Here is a 20,818-nt window from a genome sequence, read left to right as displayed (position 1 = left end):
ATTCTACCAGTCAGGGTGCCGATGTTAATCGTAGCCAATCGGAGTTGTTGACGTTGGACTCACTGCTTTGGCACGCCTCGTGCATAGGCGGGTAGGTAGCCTTTGCCCATTTCTTACGCCGGTCGGGCGAGATCGACGCGCGTCGCGTATGGTGGACGCCCTAATTTTGCTACTAGATTCTCGAGAGAACATTGCATGTGGTTGTGACGATTTGTTCCTATGGCCGGCTTGTCTGATAGCCTCTCACCAAGCATTTTAGAGCTAATGGCAGCAGAGAGATTTCAGGCCTCTCCTAACTTGGAGAACAGACGCCTTTTACAGCCCTCATCCGTCCTAAGCCCTTCACCCTTGTAGGGAGTCAGGTTATTACCCCGCGTCTGACACTCGGCGTTAGTTTTACTGCTGTTTGCTAACCGGACCAACCCTCCTCCTTTCTCATTCCGGATTTGGAACCGGACAACAGTGGTGTGGGATTTATAATTATTTAAAAAACAAAAACAAAATATATTAGTACTTTTATTACAATTTACTTTACGTCGTATCGACACAGATAGGTCTTATGGCAACGATAGGGTAGGAAAGACCTAGGAGTGTGAAAGAAGCTACCGTGGCTTTAATTAAGGTACAGCCTCAACATTGGCCTGGTGTGATAATGGGAAACCACGGAAAAACATCTTCAGGGTTGTCGACAGTGGGATTCGAACCTACTATCTCCCGAATGCAAGTTCACAGCTGCGCGCCCCTAACCTCATGGCCAACTCGCCCTGTTATATTACTACTCGAAAATGAGCGTGAGGAATTGATCAAAACTAAAAATAAAGTATCTTACCGTTCTTCGAAGAATGAGGGTGGTAAGAGGATCGAAAATTAAAAACATATTACCACTCCTCGAAGAATGAGGGTGGTGAGGGGGTGGGAGTCAAAAATTATAAAACACATCTTCCAACTTTCTGAAGAATGAGGATGATATTGGGGTTAAACGTTTAAAACATCTTCAAACACCTCGAAAATTAAGGGTGGTGAGGAGTTCAAAAATAAAAATAAAATCTCTTTCCAAACTTGCTTCACCTTCCTATATTTAATCGGTGTTAATATATTATTTGGTAATTATTTTACAGCTCTACATTCGGGAGGTGGAAGGGATGGTCCCCACTGTCAGCTGCCCTGAGAATGGTTTTCTGTGGTTTTCTGTTCTCCTGCACTAAGCCGAATACTGAGACTATTCCTTTTCTGGGCCACGGCCGCTACCCCCTCAACTTGTCCTCACTTCAAATCACCTCTACAAATCTGTTTGGCCCGAGAGAGGGTGTTACATTTTAGGAGGCCCGCCGTACCCATTCAGGGTAAAATAAGTTAAAAATAAAAAAGTGAAGTACATACAGATAGAATGTAATACAGTAATAAAGTAAGATAGGGGCTACCTGGCCGAGGCGGTAAAGGCGTGCTCGGTTCGCCCGGAAGGACGTAGGTTCGAATCCCCGTCAGGAAGTCGTAAAATTTAAGAAACGAGATTTACTCTTCCGGAGCTGCATATGGCCCTGAGGTTCACTCAGCCTACACCAAAAATGAGTACCAGGTTAATTCCTGGGGGCAAAGGCGGCCGGGCGTAGAACTAAACACTCTACCCTATCACGTGCCGAGGTTAACAATGGTGGAAGCCTTTACCTTCCACTCCTCCAAGGGCCTTCATGGCCTGTACGGAGGTGACTTTGATTTGCTTCGCTAATAAAGTAAGATATATTGTAAAATCTCAACACTTAGACATTTAATTATGGTCGATCAAAAACAGTCGTATGCATCTTGAGACGCTTGTATGGCAGTTATGAAACTAGCTTACACTTGTTTCACAAACAAACTCATGCCTTAACAAATGTCATTATAGGTTCGTTGCATAATATACAATTGAAATAATAATAATAATAAATCATATTCTTTCTTAATCCGTTTACCCTCCAGGGTTGGTTTTTCCCTCGGACACACACGACCGGCGCGCGCATATCAAGTGACCGCTCACCGATTGTGGCGGGACTCTGCTCTTTCGCTCAGCACTTTTCTGTAATAGTGGCGAATATTAGTGCAAATGGCGACGGTTGATGAAGAACTTGAAAGGCAGGCAAATCATTACGCGCAGAAAGGGAAACTAATACCAGTAGAATGGCAGAAAAATAAGGACAAAATTAGAAGGTGTGGAAATGATGGTGGGCAGCCGGTGATCACGTGTAATCAGAGTGATACGCAATGTCAGGCTCAGGGGATGAATAAGAGAGACTGTCACAGGTTTCATCAGCTTTTTATGAACTCAAAATCAAAGTAGAGAAAGACGATTTCATATTGAATGCTGTACAAGAAACCGTGCAACAGAAGACAAGATAGGTCGGCAGTTTTCTATCACTTACAGTGTGCAAACGTGTGATCGCACCAACGTTAACGTGTGCTGTAAATCAGTTTTGTAGCATTCTGCGGATCGACGCTAGACGAGTGCAACGCCTTCCTGCGTTTTATTATTCAAATGGGACTGCAAGATGTGAACGGAGGGGTAGAAAGCACACAAGTCTGCAGAAGGAACAAATCAAATAACTGGTTCGTAAACATATTGAGAGTTTTAAGCACACCTCTGGACATTATGCTCGCGAAGAGATAAGTAATTTGAAGCAATATTTATCAAGTCATTTAATAGTATATTCCTTTTTATACAGAGTGTACAGTATAATATATTATCATTATTGCATTGTTGTACTTACGTTTCTTTCGTTTTGTTTTCGGAATCAACACAGGAAGTATTTGCCCTCGGAGCTTAATATTCGAACAATGTGGAAGATGTTTATTGATGAGTATGGAAACAATCACCCTCACGCTAAGATCTGCAAGATCTTCACTACAGAATACAATATCGGTTTCGGGAATCCGCGGGTTGATATATGTAGTGACCGTGAAGAACGCAGCCAGCGCCTGAAATATGAAATTGATGAAGAGGAGAAGAAAAATGTAATATGTGAACTACTTGTGCATAAACAGAGGGCAAAGAAGTTCTATGAGTTAATGCGCGAACTGTTGTCTTCTGATACTGCATACCAACCTTTATCCCGCACCTCCTTGGGCGAAGCGTTTTGATGATGATGATGATGATGATGATGATGATGATGATGATGATGATGATGATGATGATGATGCTTGTTGTTTAAAGGGGACTAACATCGAAGGTCATCGGCCCCACGCGAAGCGTTTTATGCTCGCCAGTTGTAACAATATTATTTAGGTGTAGTGAGGCATTATGGTGCAAAATCAAAACAGAATTGGAATGATGTTACCTTTTATACATGGTCTGAAAATGAATCCAAAATCGGTATCTCAGAAGTTTCTAGTGCACTTTTTAATAATTTGTCAAAGTTTTGTACTGAAAATCTGTCAGTAAAATTTATCAGTCTTTTCTGTGATGGATGCAGTGCCCAAAATAAAAATCACACTATCCTGGCTATGTCGAGCAAACTTTCAAATGACTACCGCGTGGCATTTACCATCACGTACCCGATGCGTGGTCATAGCCACTTGCCTGTTGACCGCATATTTGGAGTGGGGAAGACATATTAGGAAAACTAAGTTGCTTCTTTTACCAGCTAAATATCATGCTCTTTTTTCAATGGTCGGCCAGGTTCGCGTTCTTGGTAAGGACTAGCATGTTTACAACTGGAAATCTGTCACTGGCGTGCACAGAAACCTAAGCATAACTTCAAAATATCGGAAATGGAAGTTATTCAAATGAAGTCTAATTCTGTCAGTTTTAAACCGTTGTACTCAGACATTATGGAGATGTGCAAACATACCATGCTGACAAGAGGTAGGATATGGTCGTCTCTTGAAGTACAAATACCACTGGGCAATGTATCGAAAGAAGACAAAGTCAAGGGTGTTAAGAGCCTCCTCGATGAAGTAAGTGTACATGAAGGACATCCTGCCATGACATTTTATGATAAGGTTCTTCCTTCTACTTCATCTGCTGAATATTCAAATCCACACACGAAACACCATTATGTCCTTCAACTCGAATGTAATAATTATAATTTTATTTTTGTGAATTTATTGAACGTGTGAAGTGTATGGACCAATAGGTCCTTCCAAACATTTTTTGCCAAATGTGTATGTGTTCTAAAATACGAGATATAACTCAAGACAATCAACTTCGTTTGTTACCAGTCATATGTTAAAAAAGCAAAGTCCCCTCCATACAGGCCATGAAGACCCTTGGAGGACTGGAAGGTAAAGGCTCTACGCCCGGCCGCCTTTGTCCCCAGGAATTAACCTGGTACTCATTTTTGGGGTAGGCTGAGTGAACCTCAGGGCTATATGCACCTCCGGAAGTGGAAATCTTTCTTAAATTTTACGACTTCCTGACGGGGATTCGAACCCACGTCCTTCCGGGCGAACTGAGCACGCCTTTACCGCCTCGGCCAGGCAGCCCCTAGTCATATGTTAGGTTTTGCTAAATTAAATTTATGTTCTTCTGCATTGTGGGCATTTTTATTTTTTATTCATATTATAAGCATTTTGAAATTCATAAATTGTGAATAAATACAGCATTTGTGAAGTATTTGATTTAATATATCATTAAGCATTATATTTGGAATGTAACCTAGCTTACGCCATTATGCATAATTTGCATTTCCAGCCCCCCTTTAGTTCCAAAGCGACGTAAATCTAAGACCCTCTCCCCCCATTTTGATGGTATTCTTTGCAATACGATTTTAGCCACCAGGGCAAGCATATTTTATTTAAAGATGTAGTTGCATAGAAAAAATGAAGTATCTTATCTTATTAGGAATCCATTTATTAAACAATTGCGTTTCCTGAAAAATTTCATTTTTTGGAGATGCGTCTCTTTCAACTGCGGAGGAGGAGCAGTACTTCGCACAGGCGGTCGCACCTGCTTTACAGAACAGGAGGCTTTTTTTGGGGATGGGAAGATCGGAAGGGGTAGACAAGGAAGAGGGAAGGAAACGGCCGTGGTCTGAAGTTAGGTACCATCCCGGCATTTGCCTGGAGGAGAAATGGGAAACCACAGAAATCCACGTCGAGGATGGCTGAAGTGGGAATCGAAACCTCGTCTACTCAGTTCACCTCTAGAGGCTGAGTGGACCCCGTTCCAGCCCTCGCACCACTTTTCAAATTTCGTGGTAGAGTCGGGAATAGAACTCGGGCCTCTGGGGGTAGCAAGTAATCACACTGACCACTACACTAGAGAGGCGGACAATAATAAATAAACATAATATAATACTGAAAATAGACATTCTTGTTAAGCGTTCACCATCTTGTTCAAGTTGTAGTTGCTGAGCTATAAAACATTATTACATTTTAACTAGGGAAAAGGAGCTGTCCTATAAACCCATTTCTAACAAACAATCACATTATTCTTTCATGTACTATTTTCCTTTGTTTTTACTCATTTGCCCTTTTTAAGGGTTGCCATTAAAAATATTTTATGTCGACAGATACCGGAGTCCCCACTCTGGCTACTTTCCAGAGGTCGGACGGAAGATGCTCTCAAAGCACTCTGCTGGTTGAGGGGTTGGGTACAACCTGACGCTGTCAAACACGAGCTACAAGAACTAGAGCGTTATGCTGAAGCCACGAAAAGCACAGAGACAGGCCGATGGCCCGTTCTACAGAGGCTCAGGAGCTTGTTCAGGCCGAACACTTTCCGGCCCTTGATGCTGGTCACAGCATTCTTCTTTTTCTTCCACGCATCTGGCATGTCCGGTGTAAGGCCCTACATGGTACACGTCATCGAGGAGTTCCAGATGCCCATCGACCCAAACTGGGCAGCGGTAAGTACCATATGATCATGAGAAAGACATATCTTTGAATCCCCAGTCTTCAAGTAAATATCTTTGAACTAACCTCTTCATAAATACACATATTCTTTTAAAGGATATCTTTCGATGCAGTCTCTTTGATAAACTAAACGTATCTTTTATTTACAACTAGCTTTATAGTCACTTCTAGCTCTACACTTGTTACCTTCATTTAAACCTGAGTCTAACTATCGTCGCCTTGCTCTCCCTCTACTTCTCTTACCTTCCATGGTCGAGTCCATTATTCACCTGGGCATTCACCTCACAAGATCCGATCATCGAAGGTGATTCAGACGCACTGCTTCATCCATCGAATTCATTCCTAACTTGGCCACTATCCTCTCATTATAAGCACACTCCTCTTATTCCCCCTGTTTTTAACAGCAATAATTCTCACTACTTTCATGTCAGTTAAGTCCAGCCCACCCTGCTTTTTCTCTCGTATAGTGAAAACCAGCAGGATAAGAAATAATGGACCGAGCTCGATAGCTGTAGTCACCTGAGTGCGGCCAGTAACCAATATTCGAGAGAGACTGGTTTTGAACACCACTGTCGGTAGCCCTGAAGATGGTTTTCCGTGGTTTCCCATTTTCACACCAGGCAAATGCTGGGTCTGTACCTTTTTAAGGCCACGGCCGCTTCCTTCCCACTCCTTGACCTTTCCTCTCCCACCGTCCATAAGACCTACCTGTGTCGGTGCGACGTAAAGCAACAAAAAATATAATAGGAAGTATTTACACGGTCTGCCAGTTCCCTGGTGAAGTCTTCTAGAATGATCGCGCTCATCGCACTGTTTATTTGACAAAACATCGCGAACCCGGGTTCAGTTCACGGTAAGTCCAGTAATTTTAATTCTGGAATCACGAGATAAATTCAATAGCTGTCTGACATGAGGGGCAGAGAAGCTGGTCGTGAAAGCCAAGCAGTATGGCTAAGGATATCGTCGCGCTGATCATATGGCACCGTTATATCTCGAGGCCATCTGGCTGGACACCAGAAATCTTGGAAGGCCAAGACCCTTAATAAGCTGTTATACTGAAGATTTTTTGTTCCACTGCGATATTTTCTGGAAGCTCTCAGTGCTGACAAAGCAAGGCAAAGAAAAATAGGTGATGGCTAGAAAAAATGTCTTTAACTGCTAACGAAAATAAAGAAAAATAAACTGTCAAGGGATCTGTCACTAGTTGAAACCCCTTGTAACCAGCAGCACCAAGTACTTTCCATTCGGCGCTAGTTAGTCATTTAGAACGAAAATATACTTCTGAAACTTATTTATCTATGCAAAGTCCGGCTCCATGGCTAAATGGTTAGCGTGCTGGCCTTTGGCCACAGGAGTCCCGGTTCGATTCCCAGTGAGGTCGGGAATTTTAACCATAATTGGTTAATTTCGCTGACACGGGGGCTGGGTGTATGTGTCGTCTTCATCATCATTTCATCCTCATCACGACGTGCAGGTCACCTACAGGTGTCAAATCGAAAGACCTGCATCTGGCGAGCCGAATTTGTCCTCGGACACTCCCGGCACTGAAAGCCATACGCCATTTCATTTCATCTATGCAAAACCAGATACACCTGAATTACGAAAAGATTTCAGCTTAGCCATTTGTAAATGTCCGAAACATTTCGATTACTCTTGATTGAGAGCATTTACTGTTCTCTACGTATTTACTGATCTCAATGCAAAGGAAGCCAGTCAGAGTTTTGGCATTAAAGATACCTTTCAAGTTCTTTCACGTTTTGTTCTCACCTAGTATGACAACATGTCATTGTAGCCGTGATGTTTTATCAAAGAAACAATCTGATGAGCGCGATATTTCCAGAAGATTTCAATCACCAAAACCTCCCTAGGTCTACGGTATGGCGGCAGTGCTGCAAAAATCGTTCAGGGAATAGTGTAGAGGTGAACATTTACTTTACCAGACCACAACATCAAAAGAGTATTGTACGTCATGAGAATTCACTGTTGAAGATCTTGTTACATGCACTGCTGAATATTTGGAAGTGTTTTTGATCTTAGACGTAGGTATTCTTAAAATGTGTATTCAAGTCGCTAGAAATACTTACCATATTGACATTTACTCTCAGTGCATGTCAAGGGTAATCCTTGAGGTATAAGTATTTAATGGTATTTGACATCGGGAGAGGCCTGGTGCAGATCATTCAAATTCACTTCTATGGGTGACCTGCATGTCTATGAGGATGGGGCCCTACCTGGCCGGGAATCGAACCCTTTGTCCAAGGCCAGCATGCTAACAGTTTGCGAGAGAGCTGGACGAGGTATTAGAAGTTGAATATCTATTCATTAATTACTTTCATGTTTGCTTTCTTATAGGCCTACGTGATTAGTTGATTACCATCTTTTTTGGATACTCGTGCCATATGTATGCATATTTTTTTTTACGTCTCTCGCTTTTATTACTCATTTTAACAATCTGCTTTACGTTACACCGACACAGGTAGATCTTATGGCGACGACGGGATAGGAAAGGACTAGGAGTAGGAATGAAACGCCCGTGGTCTTAATTCAGGTACAGCCCGAGTATTTGCCTGGTGTGGAAATAGCAAACCAAAGAAATCCATCTTCAGGGCTGCCGACTGTGGGGTTCGAGCCCATGATCTCCAGAAAAGTCAGTTCCATGACAATTACGTCCCAAATCATGGAAACGAATCGTGGTGAGCATAAATTCTTTTATCCGTCAACTATTGTGGTGGACATGGGTGAGATAAATGGTGTGGTACGGGTCTAAATGACCATAATAATTTTTAATATTCTATTTGTACGGTAAGAATTATATGGCAGCGTTAGTAATTTTTTACTCATCTTTTACTCATAATTACGTTAGTTATACAATGAATTTTACACTTAATGTACCTAACATAGAAGAATATTTGAAAATGGTGCTTCTGATTCTTTTAATGTAAGTTATTGAATAACCAAAATTAATTCAGGTTTCTTAATTGAAAATACATACTAATGGATTTTACCAAAAGCGAAACCCCTTGTCGTACAATAATGACCCAATGTGGTCACAGTTTTTGCCTTAGTCTCACAGTGCAGCTTCCACAGACGTCTTACACGACTGCTTGTCTTCCTGTTCCTCTGTTAATGGATTTATAGAGTACATTTTCTCTTCCATATCTAGCTGAATACTTTAATTATCAATATTTTCATTCAGTTCTTCAACTTCTGGAAGGTATGGTATGCCGTCGCCCTCTAGCGGAATACACTTCTTCCCGAATTTCCGTTCATTTTCACGAAAACTGCCTGCCCTGACAGTTACAGCAAATATTACAATGTAAACAAATGATATGGAAAGGAAACCAGACGAAAAACCGCAAAAACTGATAAAACTAATAAAATAAAATCAACTATGAACAGAATACGTATTTGCTCTGGTACGGGTCGAAATGGCCAACTGTGTTATAGACGAAGAACCGTGCCGTGCAGCAATCAGCTATCACACCGCCTAGAGAAAAGGGGAAAGGTTAGGTTAGGTTAGGTTAGGTTAGGTTAGGTTAGGTTAGGCAGCTAGTAGAAATGGAAGCTTTTTGAGATGAAAAGCGCAAAGCATTGAAAAACTGGCGCGCTGAGGCGATCTGACTCACACCACACTAATTGAGGGTTGTAACAACTGTATATTACTCTATATTCCTGGAAAAGTAATTTATTGAATGTGTAATGGTTATGTTAGAGCGAAGAAATTTGTAGCACCAACTACTTAACTAACTAGAAAAGTAAATACGTAACTGGAAAACATTCAGATTTTTAAATAATGGCAGTGACAGCCGCACTGGTAATAGAGCTGAGGTTGAGGCTGGTATGGTTGACAAGAGAATTAAACATCAAGCAGAGAACCACCCGAATGATCCTATAGCTGCGATAATCACAGAAGAACTTGTAGGTATTCATGACACCGAAGATGGCTTAAATCGCTTACGTTATTGATTACTGTTGTCGACGTAATGAAAAGTGGACAATTTCTTGTCGGTGACCAATTATTATGGACGTTATTGCTTGAAGCAACTATTCGTAGACGTACAAGAAAGAGGAGTGGAAGAAGGGTTAAAGTGGACGAAATATCTAGATATATCGGAGAAAACTTTTTCCACAAGGGTAAATCTAACTTTATTATTTACTCTCAAGATAGTAATAAGGACTCATTTCTGCAGCACTGGATCTTTAGTCAGTTGTGAACAGTAACGAGAACAACAATATCGTAAGTTGGTTGCATGCATTTTATGGAGAAAAAAATGTGTGTTAAATGATTGCTGGAATCATAAAGTCGAATAGCCTCATAGAAGGAAAAGTGTGAATAAATCGTGTGTTGTGAACACAAGAAGCAAATTAAAGGCTATTAGTAAACAGGGACGACAGGTTCGCCGAGAGTCACAACGCCACCCCAAGATTGAATTATTTCCATGATTCATTAACGAGATTGCCAAATTTTTACAAAGGATTTTGTTTGCTATTTGTTTCGCCTTGCTCAGACTTAGACAGGTCTTATGGCGACGGTGGGATAGGAAAGTGTTTGGACAGGGAAGGAAGCGTCCGTGGTCTTAATTAAGGTACAGTACTCGCATTTGTCTGGTTTGAAAATGGGAAAGCACGCAAAACCATCTTCAGGGCTGCCTACAGTGGGTTCAAGCCCAGTATCTCCAAACTGAAACCTGACAGGTACACGCTTCGAACCGTATAGCCAAATCGCTCGGTTATTTATATAATTCATTTATTTGTTTTCCTCTCTGGTAGAATATATCCACGGTCCGTGTTTTTCCATTTTCACACCAGGCAAATGCTAGGGCTGCACTTTAATTAGCACCATGGCGAATACTTTCCTTTGCGTTGCCGAAAACCTTCAATGTGTTAGTGAGAAGTTAAGCGACTGGCAAAAATATATACCCACGGTATCCCGTGCATCCTGGAAGAGGCTACTAAAAGGGCGGTTCAGAGACTGTTAGCTTCGGAGCATGGGTTGGCGACCACGCACCCACTAGCTGAGTCTAACATTGTGTCAGGCTCCTCACTTTCATCTTTCCTGTCTGACCTCCCTTGGTCAACTCTTGTTCTCTATCGGCCACGACGGTATTAGGTTTACATGACCTTGGGAGTTTTTCTTGTTGACGCCTTTCGTGTCTCTTCCCTTTCTTTTTCTGATAAAGTAATTCTTTGAAGTGTCGGACCTCTTCCATTTCCCTCCTGATTAGTGTTAAGAGAGGATGGTTTCCCAATTGTACTTCCTCTTGAAACGGCGATTGCCACCACCACCACCACTTTGTCGCAACACACACCTATCCATTCACATACAGCACACCACACGACCAGACACCACAGAGACCGCAATAGTGAACACATGCCTCCACGTAGGGTTTGCGTCGCGAAGGGGATCCGGTGATAAAACAGGTCCAAGTCCTCATGTGCGGCACAGTTCACACCCGCAACCCCACCAGAAAGGAGATTTATTTATTTATTTATTTATTTATTTATTTATTTATTTATTTATTTATTTATTTATTTATTTATTTATTTATTTATTTATTTATTTATTTATAGACATAAGTTTTTTGGGAAATTATACTCTTGGACGCTATGTAAAGAGAGCATCTGCCATTTTATGTCATGGTTTTGAACTTCTCACAGGTACGATATCCGCAGTATACATAATGTATCCACTGGAGGTTCCTCAGCTCCTGTAATCCGGTCTTCTTGTCCCTACAGGTCGTATCGGCAATACTTGGTCTTGTTGCCATTTCCTTGTTGGCCGCCATCGTGTCTTTCTCTGGCAAGAGGCCCCTGACTCTCATCTCCATCGCCGGCTGCGCCATTCCCTGCCTGGTACTCGGCACCTACGCCTATGTTGTGATAGGCTGTAAGGTGCCCTCTGGGGCGCCAATGGACGACCCCCCTGCCAACTGGCTGCCACTCACCATGCTCATCATTCTCTCTTTCTCCACTTACTTCGGTATGGGCCAGATACCCTGGATGTATGTGGCTGAAGTCTTTCCCCTCAGGTATGTTAGTAAAGGAGTAATGGTGCTAAAATTGGTAAAAAGTTATTCTACCAGAGAAGGTGCTTCATATTATTGTGTTTTTATTATACAAGGCTTATTGCCATCCTTTATTTAATTGTTATAGAACTTTTACCGTTATTAAAAAGTATAATTATAGCTTGGAATTAACCAAAGATAATTTACTCTACCATGATTCTCAATGTCGTTATCATGATTGTCATACGAGGAATATCTATTTGTTAGTTTGTAGATCAAGCGTTAGGTTAACTACAATCAAACATGATTTGCAAACAAAACTCTATCACCGATCTTCAGAGAAAGCTTTATTTTTTTTTAAATTTATCTGTGTGAGGGAATTTTATTTCTATTGGTAGGCCTAATGATTATATCTATGATACAATATCATAGGAACGGATAATATCATGTTTTGTCGGAATAACATTTTAAAAATTGGCTTCAGATATGGATGGGTATGCTATAGGCTACACTCTAACGGTTTTAGAGCTAGAAAGTTAATGGTTGGCAGGTACGGTATGTGAATAGAAAACTCGGTGATACCTACTTGTCGAGCAAATACAGCGAGGATAGCCTTTTCTTAATCAATGTCGCTTGATACTAGAATTGCCTTCGTGGCTACATATAATTTACCACTTTCATTCTTTAGATTGGTAAATAAGATAGTCATTACCATAGAAAACAAACTTTCCCTATTAAAAAGCTTATACATCGCTACATTTAAATCACTAGTTTCTTTGCCTGAAGTTGATGCTTCCCGACGTTTACATTTTTTCTTGTAAAAGGTTCATTCTCTCTTCAAATATCAGTTCCTTTAACAATAAATTTTCAAAGTCTTGTTTAAATATGAATGATGTATTTCCAATCAACCTACAAAATACTGTACAAACTGAACTAAAAGAAATCCTCTTTTAAAAGTAAAGTTTATTAAGAAATAAATCATTGTGTTAAGCCTATTGTACACTATCAAATTTTTCCTTCAATTCAACACTTCACATAATAATTTGTAGGATCTTGTCAAAGATTGTTCAAAATTGCTGAAGGTTCGACACTATTTGAAAAGATTTGGCAAGGTTTTACAGCATTTTGTTTTTACGTGGAGAAAAGGCAAACAGCAGTTGTGGTTCTTGGACAAGCAGTGGGATACATTCTTTAAAAAGAAGAGAAGTGCGCAATAAACCATAATTTTCACGGGGAAAATATTAATGAGGTTATTTTTAACACAAGTTTTGCAATGTATTTGCTTCCATAACGTCATTTGCAGAGGTTATGTTATATTGCATTTACTTCATTAACTGAATAAAAATGATAGCAATATAACGGAAATTCATATCTTATTACATGAATACGTATAAGGAATTCCATAATAATAATAATAATAATAATAATAATAATAATAATAATAATAATAATAATAATAATAATATGCAAATGTAGTCATAACTCCATCATTGCTGACAGTGTTTATTTATACGAAAAGCATCTTGATTTGTTCTGGGTGATTTCCGACAGAAAGAGTAGCGTTACAAAATGTTGCAAAGTTTGGGCTGGGAAGACTTGGGAGAAAGGAGACGAGCTGCTGGACTAAGTGGTATGTTCCGAGCTGTGAGAGGAGAGATGGCGTGAAATGGCATTAGTAGGCGATGAGGTTTGAGTGGTGTCTTTAAAAGTATGGAAGATCACAATATGAAGATAAAGTTAGAATTTAAGAGGACAAATTGGGGCACATACTCATTTGTAGGAAGGGGAGTTAGGGATTGGAATAACTTACCAAGGATGATGTTGAGTTAATTTCCAATTTCTTTGCAATAATTTAAGAAAAGACTAGGAAAACAACAGACAGGGAATCTGCCACCTGGGCGACTGCTCTAAATGCAGATCAGCATTGATTGATTGATTGATTGATTGATTGATTGATTGATTGATTGATTGATTGATTGATTGATTGATTGATTGATTGATTACCGCACGGTAAAATACCATAAAAGCTGTCCACTCCCTACGCTGCCACTTTATTCATTTTATTGTGGTACACTACGGAGTCTACTGAATATCGGCAGGGATGTGCCTCATACTTCGCAATTAATACTCGCACAACATCCTTCAGTCATGAAGAAGCCATTTGTGTTCTTTTGATTCCCGTCCCGGCATTCCCAGCATGCCTAGCGACCTATCGCGCACCGTTAATACTCGGATTCGATTGGTCAATTCTGTCAAAGACTTGGCAATTCTTTGATCGATTAGAACATATTCTAATTCACTTTTGAAGACTTCTCAAGACTTAAAATACCAATATAAATGGTCCACCATTGGACATTATAAATTTTCCAGCTAACTCATTCCTGGTTGCCAGCATTTCGCCCCCGTGTGCTAGGTTGGGCTCATCAGTTGGTACCTAGCACACCTACCAAGACGCTGGCTAGTGCATACCATGGAGGCCACTGCGTAGGCTAATTGTAGCCACAGGCAGTGCCAATGCACTATGAGAGACTTAGTCTCATTATCAAAAAACTGATGCCTGCTTGGCCATCAGATGATATAGATGTTGATTCCCATAGAGAATCTGAAATATTTGTTCCGAATGAGTAAATTTATAATACCAATATAAATGGTCCACCATTGGACTCTATGGGAATCAACATCTATATCATTCTCAAGACTTGTCAAGTATTGCAAGCGATTCGGCAAGTAAACTTGTGAAGTACTGAAAATTCTTGCGAAGTCTTATGAAGTCTGGAATTTGACAAAAAATTGATCGTGTATAACAGGCTTAACATCAGATCAATCCTCACACCGTGAGGCAATTTTAAGAAAACGTTTCAACTGTACCATGGATTGTTTCAGAAATTATGCATCACAGATAATTTTCGCAATCACGCAGGAAAAAAAAATACCGAACGAAAGAAAAACTATCGTGATGTAACTTTACAAATTAAGCAACCGATTACTTGATAGTACACTTTAAGTGGTAAACCTTTAATGTACATCAAATTGTATGGTTCCAGAGATATTCATTGTTTTATTCAACAATGTTAAAAGATTGTTATGATTGATATAACCCGCTTTAGTGTACTTTATGAGAAGTGACCTGGCAATAGAATATTCCTTGTTTATGTAAATGAATGAGTTAAACGTCAATGTGATTTCTCTCACTGTAGGTCTCGTGGTCTTGCCGGTGGAGTGACGGCAGCCTTGGCCTATGTGTTGTACTTCACCGCCTCTAAGACCTACTTGGGGCTGGAGTCTTCCCTGTGCTTGTACGGCGTCTTCTGGCTGTACGGCGCCTTCAGCTGTGTTGGGTTTGTGTTCCTGTACTGGGTACTCCCGGAGACAGAAGGTCAGACGTTGGAGGAAGTTGAGGCTTACTTCTTGGGGAAGAAGGCAGCAAGCACTGAAACTCTGGACACCGAGTTTGGAGCGTCCCGCAATAGCGTTGCGGCTGCAACATAGAACGCTGTTTTGTACTCCGCAGTAACTCTGAGGTCAAAAGTCTGAAGTGGAGGAATTCATGCAAGTCATAGGCACGCCGCAAAAGCCACGATGGAAATCCCTGAGGCCGAGGATCTGTTGAACGTACCATCTATCCTCTACACATGTTACTTTCTACTGTAACTTTTTAGCTAGGGGAATTCTGACAACAGCCGATAAACTGTTTGGAATTTTTTTAGAAATGTTTAAGTCTTTAATTAGTTTAACTGTGGGCCTAAAAAGACTATCTTTGGAACATGGGAAAGAAATTATATAGGTAACGGGCAAAAATGGGAAAAATAACAGATAAATGCATTAAAACATTGATATACTTGGTATAATCAATTTCATTAGGTGACCAGTATCAGACTATACAGGAAAACAGGCGACAGACGACTTCTTGGTATAATCAGGCACAGTAGCTGGGGGTTACGATACCCTTGCCCGCAAGCCGGGTATGACACTCCTTCTCCAAATACGAAATGACGATCACCTCTCTTTCAAGTAGGCTATGATGTACACTCTTCCTCCAACTAGACTGTGATGTACACTCCTCCAGCAAGTATAGTCTTTGGTATACTCTCCAGCTCCAAGCACGCTGTGATGTACACTCCTCCTGCAAGTATAGTCTTTGGTATACTCTCCAGCTCCAAGCACGCTGTGATGTACGCTCCTTCAACTAGACTATGATGTACACTCCTCCTGCAAGTATAGTCTTTGGTATACTCTCCAGCTCCAAGCACGCTGTGATGTACGCTCCTTCAACTAGACTATGATGCACACTCCTCCTGCAAGTATAGTCTTTGGTATACTCTCCAGCTCCAAGCACGCTGTGATGTACGCTCCTTCAACTAGACTATGATGTACACTCCTCCTGCAAGTATAGTCTTTGGTATACTCTCCAGCTCCAAGCACGCTGTGATGTACGCTCCTTCAACTAGACTATGATGTACACTCCTCCTTCAACTAGACTATGATGTACACTCCATCTCCAAGCACACTGTGATGTACGCTCCTTCAACTAGACTATGATGTACACTCCTCCTGCAAGTATAGTCTTTGGTATACACTCCTGCTCCAAGCACGCTGTAATGTACACTCCTTCAACTAGACTATGATGTACACTCCTCCTTCAACTAGACTATGATGTACACTCCTCCTGCAAGTATAGTCTTTGGTATACACTCCTGCTCCAAGCACGCTGTAATGTACACTCCTTCAACTAGACTATGATGTACACTCCTCCTTCAACTAGACTATGATGTACACTCCTCCTGCAAGTATAGTCTTTGGTATACTCTCCAGCTCCAAGCACGCTGTGATGTACACTCCTTCAACTAGGCTATGATGTACACTCCTCCTTCAACTAGGCTATGATGTACACTCCTCCTGCAAGTATAGTCTTTGGTATACTCTCCAGCTCCAAGCACGCTGTGATGTACACTCCTCCTGCAAGTATAGTCTTTGGTATACTCTCCAGCTCCAAGCACGCTGTGATGTACGCTCCTTCAACTAGACTATGATGTACACTCCTCCTGCAAGTATAGTCTTTGGTATACTCTCCAGCTCCAAGCACGCTGTGATGTACACTCCTTCAACTAGACTATGATGTACACTCCTCCTGCAATTAGTCTTCGATATACACTCCTGCTCCAAGTAGGCTGTGATGTACACTCCTTCTGCAAGTATAGTCTTTGGTATACTCTCCAGCTCCAAGCACGCTGTGATGTACACTCCTTCAACTAGACTATGATGTACACTCCTTCAACTAGACTATGATGTACACTCCTTCAACTAGTCTATGATGTACACTCCTCCCGCAATTAGTCTTCGATATACACTCCTGCTCCAAGTAGGCTGTGATGTACACTCCTTCTGCAAGTATAGTCTTTGGTATACTCTCCAGCTCCAAGCACGCTGTGATGTACACTCCTTCAACTAGACTATGATGTACACTCCTCCTCCAACTAGACTATGATGTACACTCCTCCTGCAATTAATCTTCGATATACACTCCTGCTCCAAGTAGGCTGTGATGTACACTCCTCCTCCAAGTAGGCTATGATGTACAATCCTCCTCCAAGTAGGCTATGATGTACACTCCTCCTCCAAGTAGGCTATGATGTACACTCCTCCTCCTCCAAGTAGGCAATAGTTTACACTTCCCATCCTACCTGTCTATGATGTGTACTTGCCCTCGAAGTAGGAAATGACGTTCACTTCTCCAAGTAGGCGACGGTGTACACTCCTCCTCCAAGTAGGCTATGATGTACACTCCTCCTCCAAGTAGGCTATGATGCACACTCCTCCTCCTCCAAGTAGGCAATAGTTTACACTTCCCATCCTACTTGGCTATGATGTGTACTTGTCCTCGAAGTAGGAAGTGACGTTCACTTCTCCAAGTAGGCTACGGTGTACACTCCTCCTCCAAGTAGGCTATGATAGACACTCCTCCTCCAACTAGGCTATGATGTACACTCCTCATCCAATTAGGCTATGATATACACTTCTCCTCCTCCTAGTAGGCAATGTTGTACACTTCCCCTCCTCCTAGTAGGCAATATTGTACACTTCCCCTCCATTCAGGACATGGTGTACAGTTGCGCTCCTACTAGGCTATAATGTATACATGCTACTGGTAGACTTGCATATTAACAGGCTCCTTTATTGGTGTCTCTCTGCAGGAAGCTCTCCTAGGCATGTACAGTAGTAGCTATCTATGAGATGATCTGGACTTTTGTAATGAAATGAACGGGAACAGAAAATATGCTGTAAGTCGTGTAATTCAGTGTTCACTGTTAATAGGTTCTATATCTGTGGCTTCGTTTAAAAAGAGCCAGTGTCAAAAAACCTGGTTTCGAGTTATGAATATTTGAAGCTTTGCTTATAATCTTCCAAATATTTTTTCAACAACTATTTTCAAATAAGCTTACAGTTTCTTTGTGGAAATCAACTGATCAGACACTTAATGTTTCTATCGAATTCTTTCTAAAAATTCCCGGGTCTCTAATCTTAGTCAGTAATATTAATATTATTGGCAAGGCCTTGTTTAATGAAACGTTAACCGTTCGTTTAATATTTATCAGATACATTAGCCCGTTTTACTATGTTGTAGATCAGGCTCTTATAACTCAATTTCGATTTTTAAAAATTACTTTGGCCCTTTAAGAAGCAAGCCACAGATATTATGAGAAATATTATTGCCCATTATATCACAGATAAGTTAATCGCCATGTACGGGTTAAATATTATCATGGCGAATTCTATTAATTCAGAATATAATTCATTGATATTACAAGTACAGTGTTACTTAGGGTAAGAAAGTCATACATCTATCATAGTAGTATTAATATCGAAATAGTTTAATATAATATAACGTGTACCGATGTTAAAGTATATGTACAAAATAAATTTATTTTTGTTGTAAAATGATGTATTTATTGTTACCATTATTGGACCAGATGTTTCCCTATCACATAGAGGATGGTTGCCTAGTTGTACTTCCTCTCAAAACAGTAATCACGACCACCACCACTTTCTTATCACATAGCAAATTACAGGCGCACTATTCGTTGATCTTCGGCAGACCTTTGGTAACATCAAGTGGCAAGTTAGCGGAGTAGCGGAACTTATTTCGCCTCCCCGCCCCAGTAAGCTGCGTTCATTCTTCTCATTCTTCAATAGCAGTGATTCATCATCATATTGACGTTGCACTTCTACTGCACGTAGAGTGAGGGTCGCTGAGGAGTCGTTCGCAAACAACTGTTGCTTAGACCGTCGGAGATCTGGGAGTGGAAAAATACCCAGTGTGTTGCCTTGGGATGAATAAGGATGAAGAACCAATATTGTTTTCCATTTACATTTCTGATTGAAAACCGCATTATCACAGGAGCGTGGAAGGAACAGTGGCTACAGTGTTTCCTTCGGAACTCGGTAGGTGTCACGTCCATGGAACGCTTAATGTGACGCTCGTCAGCGGGGATACTGCAGGAGTTAATTGTTCAGGGATCAAATTCGAATGACGCAGTGATTGTATAAACTTTGGCGTTGGTTTTCAATCACAGCCCTGCATTATTTGCGACGCACATTTCACGATGTCGTCACTAAATTATTAACACCGTATGTAATACAAAAAAACAGGTAACTCTGCATCCTCGTCTAAGCTGAGCTCAAGCTGTCTCATGTCCTAATGCAGTGTTATCTATCTATGTTCAACCTACTTTTGGGTTAGCTGCTTTTAGCCGTCCAATGCTGTTTGTAAATTCATCGAGTTCTGGACCTATTTAAGAGTAGATTACCCAACATTAAAACCTAATCTTTAGGAAAATTGTTCCCTTTACCTTCAATATATGACTGCAAAGTATATTTTTGAAGTATTGGTCAACCAAAGTATTTTTAAAGTAAGGTCTGCTTTTTGATAAGAACAAAACTAGTGAACAGGAAGGTATCAAATAAACTTAGTTACGATTGGGCAGAGATTCAGAAACCAGCTGTTAGATTGCAAGAATTTCCCAGGAGCAGACGTGGACTCTGACCACCACTTGTTGGTCATGAAATACTATCTGAAGTTGAAGAAATTTAAGTAAGGAAGGCAAGGAGATGGGACCTAGACAATTTGAAAGAAAAGAGTGTGAGGGATTGTTTGAAGGAACATGTAACAGGAGGACTAAATGAAAAGGAAACACAGTAGAGGAGGAATGGACAGTCGTGAAGAATGAGATCAATAAGGCTGCTGAAGAAAAGTTAGGAAGAAAGGAAAGAATAACTAAGAATCAATGGATAACTCAGGATATAATAGACCTGACTGACGAACGACGAAAGTACAAAAATGCAAAAAATGAGGAGGGAAGAAAGGAATACAGGCGAATGAAGAATGAAGTAGATAGAAAGTGCAGGACAGCTAAGGAAGAATGGCTGAAAGAGAAGTGCAGGGATGTTGAAGGTTGTATGGTCCTAGAAAAGGTAGATGCTGCATACAAGAAAATCAAGGAAACCTTTGGAGAAAAGAAAACTAGGTGTATGAATGTTAAGAGCTCAGATGGAAAACCACTTCTAGAGAAAGGAGACAAATCAGAATGATGGCAGGAACACATCCAACAGTTGTATCAAGGTAAAGAAGTAGATGACAGGGTTCTGGAACAAGAAGAGGCTGTTGATGCTGATGACATAGGAGACCCAATTTTGAGATCAGAATTTGACAGAGCTTGAGAGACCTAAGTAGGAACAAGGCACCGGCAATTGATGACATACCCTCAGCATTATTGACTGCCTTAGGAGAAACCAGCACGGCGAGGTTATTTCATTTAGTGTGTAAGATGTATGTTACAGGAGAAATGTCATCCGATTTAGTAGAACGCTAAGATAAAGGTTTAAACAAAGGGGAAAACAATGCAGAAAAGCAGTTTAATGTGTAAGGAGTGAAACTCAGATCAAGAAAGCAGGTGCTGATGAGTGTGAAAACGACCGCACCATTAGTTTAG

At 40.9% G+C, this 20,818-nt stretch overlaps 1 protein-coding gene across 3 annotated transcripts in view; it reads left to right on the top strand.

Annotated features, from left to right (window-relative positions):
* LOC136875621 (facilitated trehalose transporter Tret1) overlaps positions 1-15,947 on the top strand; it is a 95,968-nt gene extending 80,021 nt beyond the window's left edge. For all 3 annotated transcript variants that reach the window (XM_067149160.2, XM_067149158.2, XM_067149159.2), the window contains 3 exons: positions 5,484-5,819; positions 11,563-11,855; positions 15,029-15,947. In XM_067149160.2, the coding sequence (XP_067005261.2) occupies positions 5,484-5,819; positions 11,563-11,855; positions 15,029-15,320 (921 nt within the window). In that variant the 3' untranslated portion in view covers positions 15,321-15,947. The remainder of the gene's footprint in view (positions 1-5,483; positions 5,820-11,562; positions 11,856-15,028) is intronic.
* Positions 15,948-20,818: the final 4,871 nt, after the last annotated feature.

The sequence above is a fragment of the Anabrus simplex genome, chromosome 6 (genome assembly GCF_040414725.1).
Source record: "Anabrus simplex isolate iqAnaSimp1 chromosome 6, ASM4041472v1, whole genome shotgun sequence".
In the NCBI taxonomy this organism is placed as follows: Eukaryota; Metazoa; Arthropoda; class Insecta; order Orthoptera; family Tettigoniidae; genus Anabrus; species Anabrus simplex.
The sequence above is the reverse complement of the archived record's forward strand: the minus strand, read 5'-3'. Positions and strand labels throughout refer to the sequence as shown.